Source organism: Hippocampus zosterae, chromosome 11 (assembly GCF_025434085.1).
Source record: "Hippocampus zosterae strain Florida chromosome 11, ASM2543408v3, whole genome shotgun sequence".
Classification (NCBI taxonomy): domain Eukaryota; kingdom Metazoa; phylum Chordata; class Actinopteri; order Syngnathiformes; family Syngnathidae; genus Hippocampus; species Hippocampus zosterae.
In genome coordinates, this window is record NC_067461.1 from 5724779 (window position 1) to 5750967 (window position 26189).

Sequence of the window (26189 nt, forward strand, 5' to 3'; positions counted from 1 at the left end):
TAATGAGCAAGTTTTGAAGGAGACAGAAGGCATGGCGTGGTACAAAGTATTTTATTATAAATGTTGAAAATACTACAGTACATTTGAGATTATATTGAGACAGCATAAGGAAACAGTGGTGACAAAAATAAATACATCTTGCACTGTGAGATATGCATGTAGTAAGTATGCCAGTTCGATTCTGTGAGATTTGGCTGAGAAAACAGTCCAATTAGGAAAACATGTGAAGTCATCTTAACTCCGGTTTTGTGGTAGTCACTATACATTACTTTAAGAGCGGGGGGAATGTTAGAGCATTGGGAGTCGTCTTCTTTTTACGTCCCAGCTGCGGCATCCAATCACTCGTTTGCGACCAAGAAGCACAATGATACAAGTAGTGGTGGCATTTCAGCCAAAGCACAAGGGCTATGGAAAGCTTTTTGAGCATTTATTAAATATTAAGGATATCCACTACACTTTGTCCTCACTAGTTCAGACAATTCAGAACAAATGGTAGTGTGACTGTACTACTTGTACATTGAGTTTAGGTTGGATACCAAGGACATTGAATAAATGCTTAAATGGCTATGTGGGAAATCTGTGTGAGCATTTATTCAATGTCCAGGTACTAGTATGCTCTCTACCCTCACTAGTAAGCCAATTCAGTGTACTAGCAGGTTGACTTTTGGCTTATTAGTGCCTTCAAGTGATTATCCAACTGTTTTATGAGAAGTTATTTCAGCATTGAGGCGATATCCCCAATAAGTGAACGTGAGCTCAAATCGTTTCCCATGCTAGCAACTAGCATGTCACAACTAGTGCACAGCTTTTCCCTTACTAGTTGTCCTACAAGTATGCCAAGCAGTCCTACTAGTGTGTAGCCATCTTACGACTATGCAGAAATATTCCAAAGCAGTGGAAGGAAGGAGTTAGCCGTTCTACTAGCCTAGTGTGTTGGACTGTGTGACTCTTGAGGATAAAGAGCATACTAGTGCAAGGATCTTAAGCTGGATATCAAACAAATGCTCAAAGGCTTTGCGGCGTCATCGGCCACGTGATGAACAGCAATGAATATAATTTTACAGAGATTCGCCCTCCCCCCTTGCAAAGGAGACTTTAGATCTCCAGCGCGGATATCCAAAGAGAGGCAAGGTACACAAGAAACAAGCCTCTGCTTTAAGATTGTCATGGTAACTGAGCATTTGACGCATTCAACTGTACTGAACATAACAGCCGTGTAGTTAAAAAAAAAAACAACAACAACAACAAAAAACATGTGTGTTGATGTGTTTACATCTACAGTTTTGGTCATTTTTGGGACTTCAGAAAATAGTGATATACCGTTATATATTTTTCAAAATGTGGAACTGGGCCAGAAATGCCGTTAGTGTGGAGAAAAGTGCCACAGTTGGGCTAAAAGGTGTTTATTATTTGATCCTTCATTTTTGCGCATGGGTGGGGAGTCTTAAAAAAAAAATTAAAAATTCCTCGCCGGGCCTTACTGAAATTATGAACAAATACGACATGTTGAACTTTTTTTCCCCCCCCAACAGGTCCTCGGCGGGGGTATTTTCTCTAACTGGCCCATATGGTGCTGCAGGCTTCCCCACCTCTGCTTTAGTGTTCCTTCATTGCAGCAGTTTCCTTCTTTTCCCGGATTGTGTGTGTGTGTGTGTGTGTGTGTGTGTGTGTGTGTGTGTACACCACTCACAAAAACTTCAGTGACATTGGGCTCTAAACTTTAAAATGTTCAGTGTTTCAGTGGAGCTGATGGCCAAATTCTCCACAGGTGTCTGACCCATATAAGACGACGACATCCACTTCTATGTCTTTTTGTGAGTCCTTCAGCCTGAGATCTTGAAATTCTAACCGAAAGACAGATACCGAGTAGTGTCTGAGTGTGTTTGTTAGTGTGCTGATGTTGAAATGTGCAGGAATCCTTAGGCGAGGCTTCTCTGTCGTGGCTTTATTCGCGGATACAGCTGCAAAAGGCAAAAGATGACACCAAGTATTAATAACAATGCAACAAAATGACGAGCAAGACCTCCCAACCCGCATTTTGTTCCCCCATTGTGCCTGCTTTGACCTAAAATAGCTGACATCCCATGTGCTTCAAAGCATTTTTAATACCTTTTCCAAATCTGGCAAAACATTCCCAAGAGAGACTTCAAAATAAAATGGCCAAATTCCTGTGCCAATTTGGGCATAGTTTCTTTAGACTTTTTTGTGGGTCTACTCAAAAATTTCATGTTGCTCAGCAAAACTGGAATTGCTTTTGAAATTTAACACCTGAATCCAAAGAGTGCTGATGAAACCGTTTTGGGAAACAAATACTCATACAGGGATGCTTTGAAACAAAACCAAACAACTTCCTGTGCCTCTTCTGGGCATGGCTTCTTGAGACTTTTATTCTCTTCTTCACTTCTATTTAGACAAACACACCTCCTGAATTTTATGATGCTGAGCAAAACCGGCTTCAGGGGCTCAATATTTTGTCTTACCCCAAGTAGGTTGCGGGGAATGTAGCCCTCATTGTCTCCCAGGCGTGCCCACCACCACTCGATTTCATCCTCGTCCTCCCTGCGGACGATGGTCATGCAGTCACCCTCGCGGAAGGACAGCTCGTCGGGATTCTCGCCAGTGAAGTCCCACAGGGCATAAACAACACCCCTGTTCATGATGCCCATCTTCTCCTGAACGCCTGCAGGGAGAGGTACACATAAAAATGAGCCCCTGGACAAACCAACCTATACAACTTTAAGTCATGTTTATTTTTTTTTTGGTGGCTTCATGTGTATCCAAGGTAGCAGTTTGTTTTGAGGGTTTGTAATTACCATACTGTTCATTTTCATTAGCCCATCCGTCTATGCCATTTTTCATTATATGTTAGCATAAAGCTATCAGACTTTCATTTTATGGTTTTGTTTAATATTTTGGTGTTTAAAATTTGCAATCGTTATTTCTCTTTCGTTGTGTCCTCTGCCTGTGGATGTTGCTGCACATACAATATGATTATAATAAATGATGTGGTCCTCTCTGTATTGCGGGCCAGTCAACCAAAAAATGAATTTCCAACTGACCGTAGAGAAACTGGGAGCACTGGGTGTAACCTTCCTCCATCTCTTCGCACTTGTCGGCTGCTGTCTGCATGTCGCTGTATGTGGTGTTGAAGACGGCGGCGGCCGACTCCACCAGGAACTTGCACACCTGAACGTTGTTGCAGGAGGCCGCGCAGTGGAGAGGCGTCCTGCGCTCCGAGAAGAAGAGAGACTGGGTCAGAAATTGTGGGGAAAGCAACACAATGTTTGTATGTATTCAAGTTTTGTGTGTGTGTGTGGTTGACTGATAGAGGTGCACCAACGTACGATGTTTACAAGTTATGGACAGTTGCTTTATGTAGTTGGACAAAATTTGAGTACAGGCAAGCTTAAAAAAATGCTGCCGCTTCAGTGAAGTGGGGGGTGGGGAAAAAAACTGAAGCCAACTATAAGTACCCTAAGATCCTTGTATATGGCAGTAGGGAAAGCCGCAGTAACCAACGCTAACGTAAAAGATGTTAAAAAATAAATAAATTAAAAAAATTCGACAGCTCACAGGAACCAGATGCCACGCCGTTAAAAAGGTACAAATCCAACAAAAAATTCAACACTACCTATCGCAAAATATTTTTTAAAAACCCAAACGGTTTTATTTAGTTATTTTTTCCGACTTTTTTTTTATGTTCATACAGCACTATTTCTCTCTTCATTAAAACACAAAGAAAATCTGTGTTTTGGGGAAGGGTGAAATTGATTAATGATATTTCAATGAATTCAAATGAGCAAAATTAAATGAAGTCAAGGTACCATTGACGAATTTGACATTTTTTTTCCCCTCTCCCCACCCAGAGTTTTCCTTTCTGAATTCTGATTGTAATTTCCCCATTGCGGGACAAATAAAGGATCTTAATTTCACAGATAAAATGGAAATCTTAATGATGATGTATACCTATCGGTTTTGAAAAAATATATATATATTTTTTTACATTTAAATTTTGTGGAGGTGGAATTACATGTGATTGCTGAGAAATTGACAGTATCAAAGCTCATTTGGTATCAGGAGGAATAAAGCAAATCCCTGAAGAGACCCCCCCAGCACCCAGAACAATATTTTTCTAATCTGCTACTTGATTTCTATAAAATCTGGGAGAAAATGTATTCAAATTGGAAATCTGATTTGATCTTCATGAGCTGTAATAACTCACCATCCGTCGCTGTCTGCGGCGTTGACGTTGACACCGTACTGGACGAGAAACTTGACAATCTCCGTGTGTCCGGCGCACACGGCGTTGTGTAGCGCGGTGATGCCTTCGTCGTTGGGCTGGCTGGGATCCTCCACCTGAGCGCGGCGCCAAAGGGGGGGAAGGAAAACATTCAGGCAAAGTGTGAACCCCAAACACAGACATTTTGGGTTTGAGCATTTACCTCATAGATAATTCTCTGCACCAAATCGAACTCGCCCTCCAGAGATGAGTCTAGCAGCAGGGCCAACGGGTTGAACTTGACTCTCATGTTGTGGTCAATCCGTTCCGAGCCTAGCTTGCGCAGGTTGGTCCTTTTGCCCTGTTCAGAAACGAACGCAGCAATGAGTCCACTGCGAGGCGACCTCTCTACGCCGCGTTCGCGCTTAACTAAGAGGAGGAGGGCGGTACGTGATTTTTGCACAATTGAAGCCGAGCTGAAAGAAACAACTTCGCCTCTTTTAATTGAGCGTTACGCAACCTGATTAGCCGGACAAAGAAAAGCGAGGGCAAGGGTCGAGACGAAGCCCGCAACAGTGATTTGTAATTGGTCGCTTTTTGGTGGGGTAAAACCAACACAAATACTCCTCCTGGCGGTAGGATCGCAAGGACGTGTAAACTGGGGGGTTTATATTTAACACACAGGGTGTCTTAGCAAATAAGGCGGAGTGTGGAAATCTGGGAGAAAAGTAGGCTGAACCTCGACTTTGTCCAAGTAGAACAAGGAGTGTTTTTCCAAGAAACAATAGCACTGTTTGATGGGGATTATCTAATTATATAACGTTGACCCAGCTCGTGACAGATGACTCAACAACATTTTGAGAAACCAACAAACCTGGAGTTATTTTAAAAAACAAGTTATTTATATCATGAATTTAGTTTTCGGTTATGTAAACCTTGATTAGGTTTTCCCATTAGGATCTCAAATTGGAGTTTGGGTCAGGGTTTCAAATTAGGATTTTGAGCAAGGGCCAGAGTTTTATGAAACAGTTTGGATTTCCAAACGGGGTCTCGAGCTGGGCTTAGGGTTTCAAGCGAAGGGTAGTGTTTTAAACGGAGACTGAAACCCGTGGTCAGGTTTCAAGTCAAGATTTCGTGTTTCAACCGCGGGTCAATATTTCGAATTGGGGCTTCAAATTGGTTAAGGGTTTCAAATTAGAAGTTTATGTGTGAGTCAGTGGGCGGCCGGGCAGCCCAGTGGTTAGCACGTCGGCTTCACAGTGCAGAGGTACCGGGTTCGATTCCAGCTCCGGCCTCCCTGTGTGGAGTTTGCATGTTCTCCCCGGGCCTGCGTGGGTTTTCTCCGGGTGCTCCGGTTTCCTCCCACATTCCCACATTCCAAAAATATGCATGGCAGGCTGATTGAACACTCTAAATTGTCCCTAGGTGTGAGTGTGAGCGCGGATGGTTGTTTGTCTCTGTGTGCCCTGCGATTGGCTGGCAACCGATTCAGGGTGTCCCCCGCCTACTGCCCGGAGACAGCTGGGATAGGCTCCAGCATCCCCCGTGAGGATGAAGCGGTACGGAAGATGAATGAATGTGTGAGTCAAGAGTTCACGCAAACAACAGGGTTTCAAATTAGGGCTACAAGCCACGGTGGAGGTTTAGAATTGGGCGTCAATTAGTCAGTGGTTGAGGCCTACTTATTGTCTCAAAGTAGTGTTTTCAAGCCAAGATCTCAACACACACCAAGGTCAGTCAGGGCTTTCAAATGATCGGCCATAGTTTCAAGCAATGGTTGGGGTTTTAAAGTAATGTTCCAGGGCAGCGTTACGATTTAAAATCGGGGGTTGAGGCCAAAAATCAAATAAGGGATTCAAACCAAAGATTTAGGGGGTGCATTTCAGAGACGCGTGTTGGTTCTTACCGGGGGCAGAGCAACCTGCCCAGTGACTTCGGGCGCTTTCATGTTAAAGGTGTCCTCTCCCAGGCTGTCCTGCTCTGCTCCACTGGGGTACGGTGGCGGCGGGTACGGTGGGAACTCTTCCAGGAAGCCCTCCGGAGGTGGAGGGGGGAGGTTGGGCAGCGGGTCATCCAGACTGGCGGGGGGTGGCGGTGGTGGGAAGAGCGCATCTCCGGGGCGAGGGGCCGGGTGTGACGGAGGAGGAGGCGGGACGATGTGTTCTGCGGCCAGGATGGCGGAGGGCGGCCTGCTTTGTTCAGCGGGAGCTGGAACGTGAACGTTCCCGCCTGGGAACTGCGGCCCCTCGATGGGTGCATCCGACGGGTGGTTCTCTGTGTTGTTCGAGGGGCCCGGAAGGTATGGCTTCATAGGTACCTCCGCCCCCTTCTCTGCTTCACCTGGAAGGGTGGGAGTGCCCGGCGTGATCACGGTGGTCTCCATGGCGGCCAGAGTGGTTTTCTGATAGAGGAGCTTCTGGATATTGGGCCCCGCGGGTCCCTCAGGCTCCGTGATAGAGCTGCGCTTCTTCAGGGGCCTGGGAGCGTTGTAGAGCTTCTTCCTGAGGGCCTCCAGGTCGCCGTCGCTCTGGTGCCGGTAGGGGTTGGAAATGAACGGGAGCAGCTTGGTGGGGCTGAGGGGTCGCGGGATGCGCTCCGTCTCCGGTTGGCCGCCCTCAGATGGGCTAGGGCCCGTGTGGTTGGCTCCGTGGTCCACCTCGGATTCAAGCGCCGGGGAGCGACGGTCCAGGTAGGGGTTCTCTGGGTGTTGGGAGCCTCCGCTGGGAATCACCGGCTTTCCATACACTGCAAATAAAACATCTGGTGTTAGTGATTATCAGTCGTGCAAAGGCAAGTCCCTGAATGCACCCCTCAATATATTTCCTCGAGTGCCACATGATTGGCTGGCAACCAGTGGTACACCGCCCACCTTCCTTCCTCCTCGCTCCTCTCAAATGGACAATGAATACATGTTTATTGAAGAATCCAAATCAGGGGTCACCAATATGCTGCCCGTGGGCACCAGGGAGCCCTTACAGGACCACATGAGGGGACATTGCGATTTTCTAGGAAGTGATTCATTTGAAAATGTAAACACTTGTATGAATCTAGAGAAAAATGTGTTGCACATGGATATTTCTCTTTTTCTCTAACTTGTCTGTAGAACATGAACGCTTGTTATTTGACTAGCGGTCAGTCAGGGTATCATGACCATGTTTTGCGTGAAAGCTGCTTCTGACAAGAACAATGACATGTTTAACTACCATCAACTGCATCGTGGGATGCAAAATGCAACCCAGTTTGCCGCCCTAAATTGCATAACTGTTTTTCATTTTTTTTTGGTATGTCACATGTTTTTGGTGACAGGCTTACCACTGACAAAGCCGTTGGTGCGGCTCTGAGACCTGCTGAGGGCCCCCTGGATGCCAGCCTGCTGGGTGTACATGGAGTAGATGGAGCTGGCGGCGAGGGTCTGCGGCTTGGAGGAAGGCAGCTCCGGGGTGAAAGGCCGCACGGTAGCTGCAGGCGGAGGGTCCTGCTTTGGAGGCAGGGGGAGCGTCTGGCTCTGGGAGGGCGTGAGAGGCACGTGGGCGTGGCCAGGATGGGGCTGGCTGCTGTGTGGCTTCGCTTTCGGGAAGGTGCCTGTGTTGAGGCCCTGTTTGCCGTATGGGATGACATTTGGGCCTTTTGGCTTGGTAGGCACGGGCGGTGGGACTTTAACTGGCGCCTTGGGAGCAGACTAAGATGGCAAGAAGGTGAAACCAGTTAGGGCAGAGTGTGACAATGTATTTTTGCAAAGGGTGCAAGTTATATTTGCTTTGCTTCTTACTTGGGCATCTCTGACCAAGTCATCACTGCTCTGGTTTTTGCGAAGCGAGGTGGCAGGAACCTCGGTTGGCTCAAACATGGAAAATGGACGCACCTTCCTGTCCCTTTTGGGCTCGGTGTCATCTAATCACAAGACCAGGAAAAAAACAACAACAACAATGATGATGTCTCTATACGATTTAAAGATGAAAGGTGGTCACCGTTTTGTAGGCATCAGTGGTAAGACCTTAGAATAAAATTCAATTTCTTTGTTCACTGCTCGGCTTAACGAGAAAAACAGAAACTATTCCGGCCCTACTTTGTACTAGTGGAGATTGTTACCTTGGTCTTTGTGGGAGTGAGATGTCATTCGTGGAAGCGTTGAAGAAGCTGGAACATGACCGTTGGACTCCAGTTTCGATGACTGGTTTCCTGAAAGACACAAAAGAGCAGAAAATGAATAAAATAATTTGGAAAGGCAGTTCGTAGAAGAGGCGGCACACTAAATTTTGAGCACGCGTCCACGCCCCATTGTTTCTTAGCACTGAATGTTTGCAATTTTTCCTGAGTCAGGGGGTTTTCCCTCCAGTGTTGCTGTTCATTTCTATAGGGCAAGGTGGGACTTATCAATATCTTGGTGAAGAAATGCACAAAGTGATAACATGACTATTTAACTCTAATAAATCATGAAGCTTTCCATCTAATTAGTCTAAACACTTTCTCTCAAAAATACAAACACATTGGGTATAATCTGAGCCACACAAAGGCAGTTCACCCATTCAAGTGGAAGGAAACTAGTATTTGGGGGCCGTGTGAGGGGTGGGGGGTGCGCTTCAAAGGCACTCGTCAAAAGAGAAACACGCAACAAACAGATTGCGTGAGAATATCAAGTCATCTTTTCACCACTCACAAAAATAAAATTTCGACAGAAAGCTAGTGAGGAGCACACCAAACAAGACTTTCTTTCCCCTCTACCTTTTCTCTTGGCTCGAAGTTCTTTCAAAGGCTCAAGTAAAAACATGGCTTCTGAGGAAGATGCATTCCAAAGGGAACAAACAAAAATAAAGAGAAAAAAAAACACATTATGGCATTAGCGCAGTAAACGTTAGCTAGTCATAGCAAGTGCCTAAGATGCTACAGAAGTCAATAGTTTCCAAATCCAAATCCACAACTTGGTAGATGGCAACAAAATGGCTGCTTGGGGACGGGAGATTGATATAGTCTCCTTTCTCAGAGGGAGCTGTAAACTTTGGCTTGACAGATGCCATGTCTGTTTATGTTGGCACATTCAGTGCTAATTAGAGGAGGAAGCTAATTGAGCAAATAGATTTTAAAGATTCTGCGGCACTGATTAAAGATAATAGGTCAGCATATACATTTTTTAACAAGATCATCAGAGCGGTACGAAGAGCATTTAATTACGACTTTTCTTTTAAAACACAGCCCACATCAACAGGTCGGGGGGGGAAGCTCACAGCAAACCAAGCAGTTAACTCGCTACCTTCTGAGCTCAGAGTGACGTCACACGTGTTGGAAGCGTCACACCTCTCTGCTCCTGCTGGGGGCAGCGCAATCTTGTCAAATGCCAAAAGTTGGTTTGTCGGCTTGACTACGTCATTGTTATCATTGTTATAGCCATGTGATTTTTAACTAGTTAACAAGGTAGTGATGATGGGCAAATTTCTTTACCAATGCATCTTTTTATTTCAGACAGATGGGACAAGGTCATCCATAGATTTAAATATGTTCCTGTGTAAATATCCATTTTTACAACATGGACTCCTCCAGAACGATCTAATTGCACATCTTTTTTTTTTAATTTACTGTGTGCGGTTTAGAACCTGAAAATAAAGAACGGGCCATAATTTTTCCACTTCTTTAAGAGGCTATTTCGGATGGAAATGAGAAAGCGGGAAATTGTGGTTTTGTCTTTAAAGCCAACATATCCCATGCTCGCTCACCTGTTCCGGCCTTTCCCTGCTGCTTTCCCTGCTGATCATGCGTCGGCAAGGTGGAGGTGCCGTCCGGGTAGGCTGGTTTTACAAGCAGTTCGTGTCTGCCCGAGCCACCGCGAGGCAGCGTGGATGACTGGATGTACGGGCCGACAGCTGCCACACGAGACGGACCACCTGACTGTTGTTGACTGGCTGGGCCATCGGAAGGCACCTGGTGATCAGCAAATAAGAGATGCGATTATGATTTAGGATTCATACATCCCGTATGAAGGGGAGAACAGCCAAAACAAAACGGTTTTAGAACCCAAAAAACATAAATCAGATGGACACTGACTGCTTGAAATGGTTTGGTAAAAGCACAGTAATGTGTCGAGCATGCCGAGGTTGACTGCCATTAAAATTCAGCCTGGAGGTGGCATTCTTTTGTCAATTTGTTCATTTTAAGAAAAAAAAATTACAGTGCTATCTTGGGTTTACGAGCACCCAGACTTAGTTTTTCTCGCCCCAATACACAGCCATGACTCGCTACCCTTTCAATTTGAGTGGATTAGTACACCAACACCAAAATATCAATGTGTCAGCATGCGCTATCCCTGAAAAGCTGGACGGAACTGACACACTACACCTATCACTGCTCTGTTTTAAGAGCCAGCAAATCCTGTGCAAAGTCAAATTGCAGATATCAGAGGAAAAAACAGGGAACGGATGTTCCTGCCGACGCTAGTTTTGATTACCTGAGGATGTGTGTCTTTTGAAGCCCTCTCTTTACTGGGATAGCCATTCTTGGGAGAACAAAAGCACAAACATGCAACAGCAGTTCAAAATTAAAAAAAAAAAAAAAGAGCAGCCAACACTGCCTTTGTATTTAGTTCCTATGAAGTATTACCCCTGCTCTTGGGCTCTGTGACTCACTGAGAAAGGCTAGCTTTAGAGAGCTGGATGTGTTATGTCAGGAGAGAGCAGCTTGGGATGGAGAAGGTCTTTGTGTGGATGTGAAAAAGGCCCACTCATTGTGATTCCAGGCAGGATCGGTGAATCACGTCCTTGCACGAACCTTTTTTGGACCTCCCGCCTTAATGAGACACTTTATTCCTATTTTATTGTGCTTGCAAAAAAATAAATGGGGTTTTTCAAGGGGGAAAAATACTTTAGAAGGGTTCAGTGGAATCTAACGGGTGCATCCTAATAAATTAGCATATCAAAGAAAAGTTCATTTGTTTCCCGTCCGGTGAAGTCATGTTGGTGTTTAGTCAAACCATACGAGAATACTCATATTCTATAATTGTAAATAGCACTGCGATTTATCCATTTTGTGTTTATATTGCACTTAATTGAACGGTGTTCGTTGTTTTTTTTCTTCTTTCTACCTACATTCTTGCTGCTGGAGGTTGTAAATTTCCCCAGTGTGGGACAAATAAAGGCTATCTTATCTTATATTGCAGAATCACTCAGTTGCACATTTATGAATAATTTTAATCATTAAAAAAAAAGATTGAAAATAAATCAATTTTAGAAAATTTGAAATTGTCTTCTTGCCTACGCTTCAAAAATCGCCACATCAGTTTAGACTACACGCAAAACAACTGACAAAACTAAAATATATCACAACATGTTAGAAGCTACAAGGTTCAGATTCATCTATCATGACATTTTGGCAGAATTTAAAACAATAATTATAATAAAATATATAATATATATATTTTATTTAAAAACAAACATATATAATAATAATTTTTTAAAATTATTATTTCACACTTTCCCTAAACAGTTGTGTGATGATTGAGGATACATTTAACATGTTCATTTCTCCAACAATCCCTTTCCTCTGGTACTTGTTTTCCTCTTCCCCCGCCCAAAAATAGATGTTGTGTACCCTTGAAGGAAAAATCATCAATCTCGCCCTTTTCCTGTTGCAAACCACAGAAGATAACATCTCCCCTGACATTACTGCTTGTCTGCAATGTCGGCAGGGCACTTCTAAGTTCACTGGCATGCTCGGGCGAGTGTTGTCCTCCAAATGGGACTCAACCGAAAAGCTGATGTGGAACACGAGTGGAGCAAACGGCAGAGTCTTACACAGAGAAGAAAGTTGTGTTCTGCCTTATAAACGTTTGAGTACAAGGGCGTCTGAGTAATGCAAGTCATTCTTACAGGGACGTTCTCTTTCTGCTGCAGCGCCACCTTCTTCTTCCAGAGTCGATCGCGCAGCTCGCTGATCCTCTTGTCCATGGCGGCCGCCTCCATGTTGCGCTTGTTCAGGTTCTCGCGCTGCTGCTGCAGTTTGGAGTTTTGATCCTGGTTGAGCTTGTTCCTCAGCTGGCGAACATAAAAGAGTTCAGGCTCACTGAAGTTCAACCTAACGGAGATGGCCTTAATTTTTTTTTCTCTCTCCCTCACTGATTTCAAAATGCAAATGGAATGACACTTTAAAAAAAATAAATAAGGGGGGAGGATTGCTAGTTTTTTTTCTCCTTCTGAGCTACCAAAAGTATTGACACGTTTATTTTCAAACAAGTTACTCCAACACTGGCATATATTCTCTTTTTAGTTTATATTCACATTAATAAATCGCCGTTCTTAGAACAGACATGGTCATTTGAACATTAGCATCGTTCAAAGCGACTTTATGATTGCCTTCCGCTGGGCTTCTTTGCAGCCATACGGACAAAAAATATGAAAATGATTCTCTTAGTGGGAATTATTCTCGCTTGTCATTATTTACTGCACAAGGCAAAGCTTTGTCTTGCTTTTTCTTTCCAAGCACACACCTGCAGCTCCTTGTAGAGGCGGTCCAGTTCAGCCACGGAGCTCTGGTTGTCATGGAAGTTATCCACTTTGCCGCTTTTGAGCAAGTCCAGCTGTCGGCTCAGCTCCTCCACCTTGGACGCGGCCATCACCAGCTCTCTCTGCTTCTGCTGGAAGAGGTTGTTCATCTGCTCGATCTCCTCCACTGCACACAAAAAAGGAAGGGTGAGGAAAAATAAGCCAATTGTGTTTCTAAATCCATGTCCGACATGGCGCGTTGATGTAAAAACATTAGAAGATGCACGACAACACATCTGCTGCTTTTGAGAGCTTACCGAGCTTGCCATTGCTGACGCGCTTCTGCTCAACTTGGCCCTTGAGGGCTCGGACCTTCTTGAGGCGACCCTCCTGGTTCTCGATGTTGTCACGCAGGCGCTGCAGCTTCTCCTGCTCGGAGGCCTGTTGCTGGTGACGCTGCTCCTGCTGCTTCAAGTAGCGCAGTCGCTGCTCCTGGTGGCGCAGGTGACAAAGGCACTCACACTCTTGCAAGTACAGATATTTGCATTTTATTTAAAAAAAAGGGGGGGGGGGTCTAGTAAACCGAGAAGCATTGATCAACTCACGCATTTACAAGTTTTAAAAACGAATTGAGGTGAGCGCAAATGATCGCTTTAATTTACATTCCTTGGCTGATGCAGTTTTGCAGAAATGGCGGGTTGAGCGAAAATTGATAAGGTTTGTTAAAAAAAAAACAACGTTTTTAAAAAACTGGTATCAGTCATCGTGGAATGGAGTAATATCCAAAGGTGTAGTATAAAATCTTGCATTTTATTTGATCTTACTCCGGTTTGTCTGAGAGCATGAACAAGACTCATGGCGCATGTTTCATGAGAATGCATGAGGCACGTGTCTCGGGCATCTCAGGTTCTTTAAAAAAAATAAAAATAAATCACCTGCAGCAATTCTTCCGACCTGTGAAGAACAACCTCCTTATCTTAAAATCTTCATTTTCTTTTTTTCCCTCCTTTAATCTCCTCTCACTATTTCGTATCCGCTTGCTGTTACTGTTACTTTTATCACCGCCACCACCACCTCTACCGCCACTTAAGCTCTTCATCCTCCATATCCAATCATCTCAACCAGCCCCAGTCTGGCCTTTCATCTTCCTTCTCTCGCGCCGGTTTGTACCTTGGAAGCCAGGAGTTGCTGTTGGGCTTCGATTTGCTGCTGCTGCCTGGCTGCCATTTCTTGCAGCTCGGCTAGAGTCATGTCCATCCTAGGAGTTGACACCTGGGAAAAAAAAGAAAAATCCAGGCGGTGTTGTTTATGCGACCATCAACATTGCACTGTCAAAATGAGGCATTGAATTTATGACACCTTTTGAATTCTTGTACACGGGGCAAAGTGGAAAACAAATGTCAAAAAAATGTATCAAAGGTCATTAACCAATAAGTGTTTACATTCATTCATTCATTCATCTTCCAAGCCGCTTGATCCTCGCTAGGGTCGCGGGGGGTGCTGGAGCCTATCCCATATTCCATTTAAACTTGTAAGACAGTTACGGGGGATGAATGCGAAAAATGCAACTTAAAACCATGCATGACAATTGACAATAAAAATATTCATTCATTCATGAGCAGTGTTTTTCAAGGTAACGTTTGCACAACTTTTGGTATTCTTTCATGGAATTGGAACAACTTGAAAGTCAAGCAGACCTTGGAGGTTAAGTGCATGAACAAGCGAGTCTTTGTACACGCGCCCCCCACTCCATTTCAAATTTGCATTTATTTTCGGGATTAATGAGTTCCCTCGTTGCACATGAGAGGGAAACGAGATTGTGGGTCACATAGTTGAATCAAACGAGATATCGGGTCACATACTTTATGTGAACATGATGTGCTCAAAGACAATGAATGGCAAGTCAATAAAGCCAATGTGCTTTCAATGAGGGACGACTACATGAGTCCAGTGCTTTCTAAGATCTATTTTTTTTTTTTTTAATGCAGACAATTTAATAATTCAACTTGTTAATTCCCACAGTTGCTGATCAAGGTCCTTCTTATCGTCTTCAATCCAACATTTTTTGAACAAATTGAGATTAATTGTTTTTAAAAAAAAGTAATGAAATTCAGGTACTCACCCCATTCTCCATCCTTCTGTCTGAGGGGCCTTTCGCGCCACTTCTCTTTGGCTCTAAACCTCTGGACCCCCCTATGGGAGTAAAATGGTGGAACACCCAGTCAGACATGAGTACATAAACAAAAAAAAAACCCTGTAATTGCGCCTTCCCCTTCACAGGCAGCTCTGACACTCCTAACAACACAGGGTGCACACACAGAAACGCACACGCCTTTCTGTTATCTCGCGGCTGCTGGCAGTACGGTACTAGATGCACATCAATAGGAAGCAATCCAAAAAGGCTGGCTGCTGCTCAATGATCTCCCCCCCTCCTCGGGGAAACAAGAGCATTCTTTGTGACTGGCAGTCTCGGGATTTCACGTCATACGTAGCCGAGTGGTTGGTGGGCGTGTCAAGCAAGTATACTTTCGCCTACATGGGAGATGAGGACGCTCTGGACTGCCGGAACAAGTTGTTAGATTTTTTTTTTTTTTTTCGGCTGAAGAGTGGGGAGGGGGGGGGGCTTTGCATAATATCTTTGGACGACCCTTGACATAGTAAAATAGACAGACAGGTAAACATAAAAGCCAATATTACGTTTTCATTCCTGAATCTCTGCTTCCTTGCCTTCTTGGTATTCAACTGCTTAGCCAGGGAAATGATCCAAGATCTAGTTTGGGAAAGATGACACCGCCGACAACAACATATCGACTAGAATTATCTTTAAAATGAAAAAAAAAAATAGGCATGAAGCGACAAGTGTCATAAATCTAAGCGAGAACTGAGCCAAACTGTGGGAAAATAACAGGGGCTCAGATAACAGGATAAGATAACAGGAAGAGAAAAGAAGCGTCTAATCTCTCGGCCAGACTCGAGTGGTGAGGGGGCTGAAGGGGCTTAGTTACGCAACTGCGGGCTGAGAGGATCGCACACCACCAAAAATACTCGGGTTTTCGGCGTTCTTAAGGAAAACAGAAAGGTAACAAGCTTATGCCAACTTGACTGGGACCCTTGTGTTCTAAATCGCGCTCAGACGGGAACACAATAGCAAGTCTATCGTAAAGTGGTGCCTTGAGATGCGAGTGACCGCACTTCAGAGTATTTGGGGGATACGATGTCAATGTTTTGGACCATGTTTTGCGTTGACTTGGGAGAACGGATTTCAGATACGAGCATTGTATGTTTGCAGTGACCACAACTCAAAGCCTTGGCAGCTGGTGTGCAATTCCTAAAAAAAAAAAAAAAAAAAAAACAACCTTTACTGCCATTCCGAGTTGCAGTTCACTGTCAAATGTGCATAAAACAAAGAACTACACGGTGTGTGTGACAAACGCATAATGCGGAAGCCACAGACGGGCTAATAAAATCCGTGGTGAAACACTGGGCGCAATGAATCTTTGAACACACCTTGGAGAAACACATGCGGTTAATATAAGAATACTGACAGGCATACATTCTTCGTCCTCTGCAAAGAATGAGTTTTAATGCCGCCAATTACTGAGCAATCCTTTATAGATATCCATATATTATACTGCCCCGATGTGACCAGGGGCTATAGACCATAAAAAGCAGCACATTCTTCATTGATTGGAGAAAAAATAAAAAAAATTAAAAAAAGTAAACATTGTTTTATTGCTCTTAATTCTATATAAGTATGCCATTACTCTGTTTTTCATTCATTCATCTTCCGAGCCGCTTGATCCTCACTAGGGTCGCGGGGGGTGCTGGAGCCTATCCCAGCTAACTTCGGGCAGTAGGCGGGGGACACCCTGAATCGGTCGCCAGCCAATCGCAGGGCACACAGAAACGAACAACCATCCACACTCACACTCATACCCAGGGACAATTTTTGAGTGTTCAATCAGCCTGCCATGCATGTTTTTGGAATGTGGGAGGAAACCGGAGCACCCGGAGAAAACCCACACAGGCCTGGGGAGAACATGCAAACTCCACACAGGGAGGCCGGAGCTGGAATCGAACCCGGTACCTCTGCACTGTGAAGCCGACGTGCTAACCACTGGACTACCGGGCCGCCTACTCTGTTTTTATAAAGGACAATATTTTTATTTACTGCTGGAATGGTGTAACTGTATTTCCATTCATTTCTGTGAGTGTTTTGAGTTACAAGCGTGGTCATCGAACAAATATTCTACATTTGGCAGCTGTGATACAGACTTTTGATCCGTGTCCATCGATACTCAAATAAGATATTTTTGAGGGGGACGTTACTGGATTAAACTGGTAATTTTATACTTCTGTGAGTTTAAGAAACAAAGGTCGGGTGGCCACACTTACCAGATTCCCTATTTGGGGCCCGGGTGTGACGCAGAAAGAAGCGCACATCCGACCTGTGCTGTCCCCTTCGTTGGATCACATCTAGCATCCGCTCTCCGTCCCCTACGGCTCGCTCTGCAACAAAGAGGTTAAGTAACGTTAACTTGGGTGCGAAGCACCAAGTCAACACATATAAACGACACGTCACATTCATTCAGTATGGTGACAGAATCAAAGCCATCAGCGTCTTCAGTGTACGGTTCAAAAGACATCAGGGAATATGATTGACGTGCTGTCAATTACCGTTGCCCATTTTGAGACAAGTCATTCACTACCCATTCGGGTATCAATTGATTCAAGCCATTCTCATATCCTCATATCATAACGCGTCGCAGTCAACCCGCTGACGAAAAAGGAGAGAACGCTCTGCATTGCAAAATGGCTTTTGGAGCAGTTCCCCCTTCACGCTACTTGCGCAAGTCCCCAAACATGATAATTGGCACGGCGTCACCGTGGCAACACAGACGCAACTACCTCCTTCAGTTCCAAATGGGAATGCTTCTCAGGAATGGTTAAGATGCTCGAAGGGGTCTGTGTGCTTGGGTTTGTCATGGAGATTATGGAATCCATTTGCATTTGAGAGCATGAAGAGGCCTCGAAAAAACAAATTGCCATACAGCCAAATGCACCGCCAATATTCCTTTAGGCTCCTTCTCAGAAACAACATGAAGAAGGTAACGCTCACCGGATCCGCGCCACGTTTCTGACAGGTGACAGTCGGTCTCGCCCGCCTCCTTGCACAAGTCCACCACGTCCCGACATAGCGTATCCGGAGTGATGGGAACCTCAGTAAAATGCTGATCATTGTTACTGAGGTAAACAGTCAGGAACATCTGAGGGCAAAGAGACAGAGAGGTGAGATTAGACAAAAACGTTCACATACAATCCCGGTGGTGCCTTCCAGTTGAGTTGTTCCTTGACCATCATCAAAACACTTCTATATCAAATCATCGTTCCCAACTGAAATGAATGGCAATTTCCTGAATCCGTTCCAGCCCAACAATCAACAGTAGTGTGTGGGTGTTTTGTTGTTGTTGTTTTTTAGAAAAACAGTGCTCTTTGGTAAAGTATTAAGCGGTACACATGATGAGTTCACGCTTCAATGGCTAATGACATTGTGATCCTTTTCGTGTGCGCCTTGGCCACCAGGTACATGTTTCCACCCTGATTTGTGCGCAAATATCCCCTGCCTCGAGCATTATGACTACCGAAATATTGATGCTAGTTTTGCTACCGTGTCTGTGGAATTTTGAATCGTGAGTTAAAATTAAGCTAGCTGAATTTTCTAGATGATGTGGCTTAGTTAAAAATGCGTAACGATCGTACCTTTATGTTTAAACTTCAACCGGAAATGGGAATAAAAACGAAAATATTAAACCTTGCGCTTCTTTGCCACGCTAGGTGCTACTTGTTAACCTCTACAAGTCGAGGTACTACTACAGAAGCATAAGAACCCGGTGTTCAATGTGGAAGCATCTTATTTCTGTGTGTGTGTTTTGCTTCACTGACAGCAGTATCGGCAGGCTGGCGTGCATTCCTCTGTGTCAACACAGAAATCAGAGGCCAGCTTCCAAAATTCCATTTCACCCGGTGCCATGCATCCGCTAAGTAGTGTTGACACCACTGTGACAATTTCGCCGGCTTAGCTAAGGCCTAGTGTCTCGATTTGGGGGTAACTGTTTTTCTGCTTTAATAGTGGAATTTGAACACATCAGTTTGAAAGAGACGCGCTAACAAAGGAAAATAAATAAATAATATATGTTTCAGAAGACAACGAGGGCCACTGAAGCAAAGTGGAGACCGTGGAGTACAGTGAACCCACACATAAAATCTGATGGCATCCTGGGGCCAAGGAACCACACTGAAGTGAGGGGAAAGAACTTCCTTTCTTCATGCCGTAGTCTTGTCTAATAGAAGAGGGTGCTTTGCTGCCATCTTGTGGTATCAGTAGGCAACCACGTATCTATTCGGGTGCACGTCAATTATTTGCCATATTTCAGCAGGGCTAAGACCGCGCCGCTAGCAAATAACGGCGGTTCACTGCCTCGCCAGGAGCTAAGGCACAGTATCACGGTAGCTAACAGCCTGTGTTTTTATTTAAATATTTCTTTCAGAATTTTTTTTTTTAATAACCTCAGCTAGTGAGCCACATTTTGCTTTACCATGTTTAAAGACAATGACTGGTTAACTGATCACATTCTAACATGGTCTGGTAAATTTCATTTGCACTTGCCACGTATCCAAAAATACAGGGCTGCCGAGAGAGATGTGTCAAAGGCAGTGAAGGGCCATCCAAAGTGATCCATAACGCGACACAACAAGCCTAAAGTAGGCCCGACATAAAAAAAAATAAATAAAATGTGTGGACTGCAACTATAAGCATGAGCAGAGGCATACACACGCACGATATAGTTATGCAACTACTGACGGATGCATATGTATGCATTTATTTCACACTGCACTGCTGTTACACTTGTTTTAAAAAAAAGGCTCTCTGTGTACATTTCTTAGCATTTTAAACGCTTTGTACACTTCCGCTAAGACTGCATTTAATAGTGGCGTGGCCTGACAATAAAACAGAATCTAGTCTAATCTAATGCTTAAGAGGCTTTGGAACCAACACAGGAATATGCTCTCAGATGTCATCTGATCACACGGTAGGACTCGCAAGCTTTGATAAGGCTTAAGTAAAAGCAGTGTATGTAGTGCCACGCTTGCATCAGGCTCCGGTTTATATTTTGTTGCTATGGAGAAGTGGTCCATCGTGTTTCGTCATTTTCCCTGAGAAACCCGGATCGGGCTGTTAAATGTTTTCTATTCTCGGTATGCTGCAGCCCACGGGAAGGGGGTGAGGGGCACGATGGAAACACATCAGGTCAGCCAGGTCACACATACAATAGGATTCACGGGAGCGGGTATGCAAGGTGGCCAATGCTATTCGACAGAAACAAAAGTATTGGGGTTGCCTTTATAATTGCGCCGCAAGAAAGGGCAAATGTGACACAGCCTTAAGTGGCTTTATCCTCCCCTTTTCATCTTCAAGTAGATCGGTGACGCGGTGGGGTGTCACGTTTCCTTAGCAACTAGCACCAAGTCTTCCACAGCGAAAGGTGAGTGGATGACACAACCAAAATGCTCTGCTCCCTTCGGATGCAGATAAAAGCCCCCCCACCCCCTTCCCCTCCTCCCCGGTTCCCCATTGATAATGCCAATCAGTTAGTGAGTCATCAGGCGTAACACAGCCGGCGAGAGAGCCATAAACAACGCCGGGTCATGAGAATGCCGACAAAACCCACCATTTCCTACTCCCGTTTGCTCACCACCATTGTTGGTTAGTTACCATGACGAATGCTCTACGCTCACGGTCGGATTGACTTTACTCGCGATTCCAGGTACAGCCGAGCAGCTGACATCATCAAAACTTCCCAGCAATGTAGGGCATTCAAATGACCCTGTTAATATTTGGAGAGTGAAGGAGAGACAAGACGGCGAGGGGAAGGGAGGGTTGAGGGTGAGAAAACAGTAAAAGGAGGCACGGCGGGGGAGGGGGGGGGGTGGTGCCTGCAGAAAAGCCAACTCCTCTCCGCACTGAAGGTAATGTACCAGGACCAAAATGAATTTGTACTGAGCAAGTCAATATTTGACGCAGGGCACTGCAGGCATGTGCAGTATGCGCATAACCAAATAAGCCAGAACAATCATCCACATCTCTCTGAATTTCAGCGATGCCAATTCTCCGTGACCAAGACGCAAACCCGCAATATTTTGGTGTTAGACCAGCACGCTTGGAAGTTTGGTTGATTAGCTCCTAGAAAATAGGCGTGGATGGAGGGAACCCACGATGTGTACCTTGGATTTTGGGCCACAGTTGAGTAAATCTTTGTACTGTCATCCGTAATAATTTATTTAAAGTTAGCTGTTGACTCCTGATCCTTGTTGAATATTATCCATCTGATTAACAAGTTGACCCCATTCGTAGTTTATGACATGTTAAAATGGTTTCTTCATTTATTTGCTCTTGGCCCAAGAATGTTCACGTTAACATTCATCTGAACAGGACGTTCCCGTTTAAAAACAAAATAACCTCAACTGGCTGACGCAATCAAAACAAACGGGAGAACTTACGGGAACGCACCGCCTTAGGTAACCAAACAACTGACTACTGAGAAATACGGGAAGCAAGACCTGAGACCGAGCGAAGAAGCGGAATGTATCACTATGAACGTGATAAGAGTTCTAACATAATCGCAGATGCGGCACTCATTTCCCAACATTTTGGACTGATTATGACAGCTTCCAAATGACAAACTGACAATCACGGCGAGTGCATGTGGGCTTCAAATCAGTGGGGTAGATACTCTTAAAGTCGAGCTGCGATACATTGCAACCACATCTCAGGGATTAAATTAATCTGCTATATATAACAAAAATTTTTTTTTTAATCTTCTCACAAGGATACTGCCTCATTATCACAACGGTAAGATTAAACTGGGCTTGATGAAATTCTATGGGCAGTGACTGTGCCAGCAGCTGACGCATCATTAATACTGTTAATGTTGCAAGTGTGCATTCTCGTGAAGTTCTTACAAAGCAGATTTTTGTTGTTTTTTTTTTTTAAACTGATAATGAGTGAGAGGAACACGAAAGACACCAGAGCAGTTTCTCTTGGTTGCTAAAGGGAAAGCTAACATTTTGTGTCACATTGAGCTTGTGGTGAATGAAAGCGTCAGCGTGGGTCATTGTTCAGGGCTTGGTGCCAGTCAAGCCATGTCGGCTACAGTTTGGTTTGGTTCCGTACATCCTTTTGGGGGGATTCTGTTGTCCATATGGGTGTACCAGTTTGATCGTGATGGAATGTGGGCCGCATATCAACAAATAACTGGCGAAGAGCAGTTGAAAAATATGGCAACTGTCCAAAAGTGTGTCTCCGAGTAGGGCTGCGCATATTTTCATGCGAGAGTTTTCTACCGATCATCCCGTCGTTCAATTGGGTACTCGATAACATGTCACGTGATCAATGTGCAAATTAGCTAACATTGACACGTGAACGTGGCTCATTATAGCGCATTTTAGCCTAATCATGGAACGGGCCTACACTGTGGATGTTCTCGGTCATATCCGAACCGCCGATAGTTTATTGCTACAAGGTCACATGACCAGGCAATGTTGTGGAAGGCGCTGTGCCAAGTCTACAAAGGGTTCATAAAATAAGCAAATCAGACGCGAGAAACAATAGCGCTCCTCTCTTTGCGTTTCACGTTTCTGGGCAGGTATGTAAATATTCGAGATTTTCAATGGATTGAAAAGCAATTTCGTTTCTTGTTTGCATACCGCCAGCACGAGTGTCTGACTTCTGAGGAATTCATCAGAGTTCCACTGTGTCTCATATAGAGAGCTATTTGACTGTGAGATGATCAGAGTTTCAAACATCAACACCACAGCGACAGCCAATCACAGCCGGGGGGAGGAAATACTCGCCCGCTCTGCAGGAGTGTAGCAGTCTGACGCTGATGATTCAGATATGCGCAGCAGAACAATAGTTGCAAGCACGTAATGCAGTTGGCGAATGATTTATGATTTATGATCCGTAACTTGAAAGCCATTTGAATTTGCAGTTCGAACATAGGTGGGTTGAAAAGCGCCGGCATCAATCTCAATCCACATGTCAAGCCTTGAAGCCCTCTTTCTCCTTGTCAGGGTCAATTCGCCTCTGAAGACCGCTGTTCAAACGTGATTGGTCGCACATTGCGATGAAGCCTCTCTGACGGGGCACTTTCCTATTTGCGGGGGACAGCCAGACCACAGGGGATGGCTCTGTAATTGAGTTACTCTGCAACAACAGGGTAAGCAGCAAATGTAAGGTCATCCTCTCGCATTCCACATTGGCACTGGCTAGGGAGGACAAAAAAAAAAACGCTGCAAGAAGGAATTTGTTATCTTCATTTGGCATTTGGAAACTGGTCCAAGTGAGATAAGCTATCCGGGCTGTCGATCTGTGCCGGGCTACATTTTTGTGCTCTCAATTAGTTCTTTGTATTCAACTCACTGGGACATAGGAAGAGAAAGTTAACTTTTTACTGTAGTATCAGGAACAATATTGATTTATGCAGATACGCATTTTCTCTTAATCGTAGGCGTACGGCGCAGGGGCTGCAGTCTATGTCAACTGACTAAATGAAGGGTGAGGCTGACTAGACCCTGGCTATTCTGCCAGCAACGTGAATTACGAAAGTCCCATCTGTAAACTTTTACTGCCAACGGTGGAGCCAGCCCTTTCAAACGACACTTGCAGCAGCCTGGCACAATCGGACAATTAGATGCGACAATTAGTTTCAACACTAAATGCCAACGCTAGAGGCTAGCAATGGCCTCTTACAGACTGGCGGCGTTCCGTCTGCTGAGCCTCGTACTAATTTGTGGGTTGATGTCAACCCAGGGCGGCCCGGTAGTCCACGTCGGCTTCACAGTGCAGAGGTACCGGGTTCGATTCCAGCTCCGGCCTCCCTGTGTTTGAGTTTGCATGTTCTCCCCGGGCCTGCGTGGGTTTTCTCCGGGTGTTCCGGTTTCCTCCCACATTCCTAAAACATGCGTGGCAGGCTGGTTGAACACTCTAAATTGTCCCTAGGTGTGAGTGCGAATGGTTGTTCGTTTCTGTGTGCCCTGCGATTGGCTGGCAACCGATTCAGGGTGTCCCCCGCCTACTGCCCGAAGACAGCTGGGATAGGCTCCAGCACCCCCCGCGACCCCAGTGAGGATCAAGCGGCTTGGAAAATGAATGAATGAATGTCAACCCACCATTTTGCTTCAATACTTCAGACACAAGAGAGGAAGCGCTAGGAAAAACAAAAAAAACAAAATCACCAGAGATCTGCAGGGCTACCGAAGAATCTTTATAATTGATTATTCTACCGATTAATCGGATAAAATGTGACTTTGTATTTTGAATCAGTGCCAGTCATTTTCAGAAACTCTATAACCCTACGTGAAAAAAAATATATATATATATATATATGAATATGTACCTAGGATTGAACGTGTGGATTCTTCAATGATATAAAAATATGTGCAGGTATCAAACGTTGTTCACTTGAGGCTCCAATTCTGATGTTGTGGCTTATCAGGGTGGGACCAGGCCTGGTGAGTGACATGGGAGTCGGTGAATCAGATTGAAGAATTGCCCGTTACAATCGCATGCTAGCGGCTGGCTGTCAACTGGCTAACCGTTACCCAGTCTGCGTGTTGGGTTCGTGGGTGTCAATCGTGTTCGCAGTAGCTTACGTATGACCGTGCGAATTCCATCCATATTTTGTTACAGTATATAACACTTGGATGCAGAAAATCCAGTCGAAAGCCTTGGAAGGGGGAAAAACCAGGGAGCAACTGCAAAAGTCACCTCCTTGCAGATCCCTCTGGAGAGTAATCTTATTGGGCTCATGGCACACTTTTACTTCCAGCTGAGGTAAGCGAATTAATCAAGTCGCTCGAAGAGTCACCTCTGAATGCGATTACTGTTCGGTGGTGAGACACTGCAGCAGCGTTTCCCTGGGTGGCCGCCACAGCTGTCCCCGCCACAGCTTTCAGAGTTGTCACAGCTCCAATGTGTCATCATGAGTCCTTCAAAAAAGGCACGGCAGCAGAAAGCGCCCAGATGGGACTGTTAGTCGCCACCCAAATGGACTTCTCGTCCTCTCTGAAACCTGGTCTACATTGTCATCCATCAGGTGGTGATGAACTAAACAGAATGGGGCAGCGTGTCTTACAAATTGCCTTGATGACTGATTAAAGCCTGACATACTGTAGATTATCAAGAAACTGTTACAACGTGCCACTGCCTGTTTTTACATAAAGCATCATCAAAGCACAGCAAAAAATAAAATAAAATAATGAAAAGTTATTCACACACAAGTAATGTTACAAGGTAAGCGATTCATGCCAATTTGATTTGGTCAGAAATTTTACAGTAGAGGTTGCACTGACCGGCAGTGCGATTTCAATCAATCGCCCTAGTCAGAGGTCTCATCTCCAGCCATTGAATGGAAAACAGTATACATTGGTACCTCTACTTACAAAATTAATTGGTTCTGGAAGAAATTTCTTCATGAGAAATCTTTTTAAGTAGAGACGCTTTTTCCATTCAAATGCCGTAATTCATTCCACGCAACCAAAATTGACAAAAATGTTTCCTAAAGCATAAAAATATGTAACAAATACATGCTGCAATTAGATTTTGGCACAATAAATGTTAAAAAAAATGAAGAATAAAGAATAAAAATGGTCATTTAACCTTTAACTGTGTCCTCATCTTTTTTTGCCCCCTTTAGTCCATGTTCTCTCTGAGAAGTGGTTTTTGCCTGGTGTTTTGTAAGGAACTGATCTAAGGACATTTGCTTTGTCGGCTTTTAACAATCCTTCGAAAGCAGGATCAGCAGTGATCGATCGCCTGACTGGTTAACGCTTTAAGACCTGAACACGGACCAAAAATGACAAGTTCCCTCCATGTTTCTCGTGTTTCCTCATACAGAGCCGCCACAATGCCCTATGGAATTGTACCACCCGGGCGCCAAATTCTGTACTACAAGCAGTTGGACAAGCACAAGCCCCCCGCCCCCCCCCCCCCCCCAAAAAACCCCGCCAGTGCGTCGCTGTATGCTGAGAACACCACCGCGGCAGTCAGCACCGAGACGACATATTGACAAACACCAAAAGCATCAATATCCCCTTGCAATCCATAAGTCAGTCTCACACCTCCTCCTCTGAAGGTACAAGTCAAAAACATTGCAGTCGATCAATCCGAGTGACGACATGCTTACGTAACATCCACACAACACCAAAACGAAGCCTGTCAAGGCTGCAGAGACGGCGCACTCGGGTTTCTGACAAACACACACACACATTTTCCCACCAACATAACACACCGGAGATGTGTTGATGAAGTATCAAAAAAAGGACAAATATGCTACAACAGTGTGTTCTATCTGCTCTATACAGTAAGCTGCTCCTTTTAATGGGTAAAGAATGAGGAAGAGGTTGGGTGACTGAGCCCTACTTTAGTTCTTGTCATAGCTTAGTCC

At 44.7% G+C, this 26189-nt stretch overlaps 1 protein-coding gene and 1 long non-coding RNA gene across 4 annotated transcripts in view; one reads left to right on the top strand and one right to left on the bottom strand.

Annotated features, from left to right (window-relative positions):
• Positions 1–35: 35 nt before the first annotated feature.
• Positions 36–26189, bottom strand: part of LOC127610823 (apoptosis-stimulating of p53 protein 2-like) — a 29280-nt gene continuing 3126 nt past the window's right edge. Inside the window, exons 3-20 of one of the 3 annotated variants that reach the window (XM_052081271.1) lie at positions 17804–17951; positions 17080–17193; positions 14807–14877; positions 13855–13956; positions 13002–13173; positions 12690–12871; positions 12073–12237; positions 10656–10703; positions 9928–10132; positions 8309–8398; positions 7989–8110; positions 7532–7898; positions 6126–6964; positions 4443–4580; positions 4223–4356; positions 3060–3226; positions 2481–2680; positions 36–1961 (exon numbers count right to left, since the gene is read on the bottom strand). In XM_052081271.1, the coding sequence (XP_051937231.1) occupies positions 1920–1961; positions 2481–2680; positions 3060–3226; positions 4223–4356; positions 4443–4580; positions 6126–6964; positions 7532–7898; positions 7989–8110; positions 8309–8398; positions 9928–10132; positions 10656–10703; positions 12073–12237; positions 12690–12871; positions 13002–13173; positions 13855–13956; positions 14807–14877; positions 17080–17193; positions 17804–17951 (3306 nt within the window). In that variant the 3' untranslated portion in view covers positions 36–1919. Of the gene's footprint in view, positions 1962–2480; positions 2681–3059; positions 3227–4222; positions 4357–4442; positions 4581–6125; positions 6965–7531; positions 7899–7988; positions 8111–8308; positions 8399–9927; positions 10133–10655; positions 10704–12072; positions 12238–12689; positions 12872–13001; positions 13177–13854; positions 13957–14806; positions 14878–17079; positions 17194–17803; positions 17952–26189 lie in introns of all 3 variants that reach the window. The other 2 variants (XM_052081270.1, XM_052081272.1) reach the window with 2 other exon arrangements.
• LOC127610827 (uncharacterized) lies at positions 24434–25725 on the top strand. Its single transcript, XR_007965044.1, has 2 exons — positions 24434–24577; positions 25640–25725. It is a non-coding gene; the product is annotated as an uncharacterized LOC127610827 (long non-coding RNA).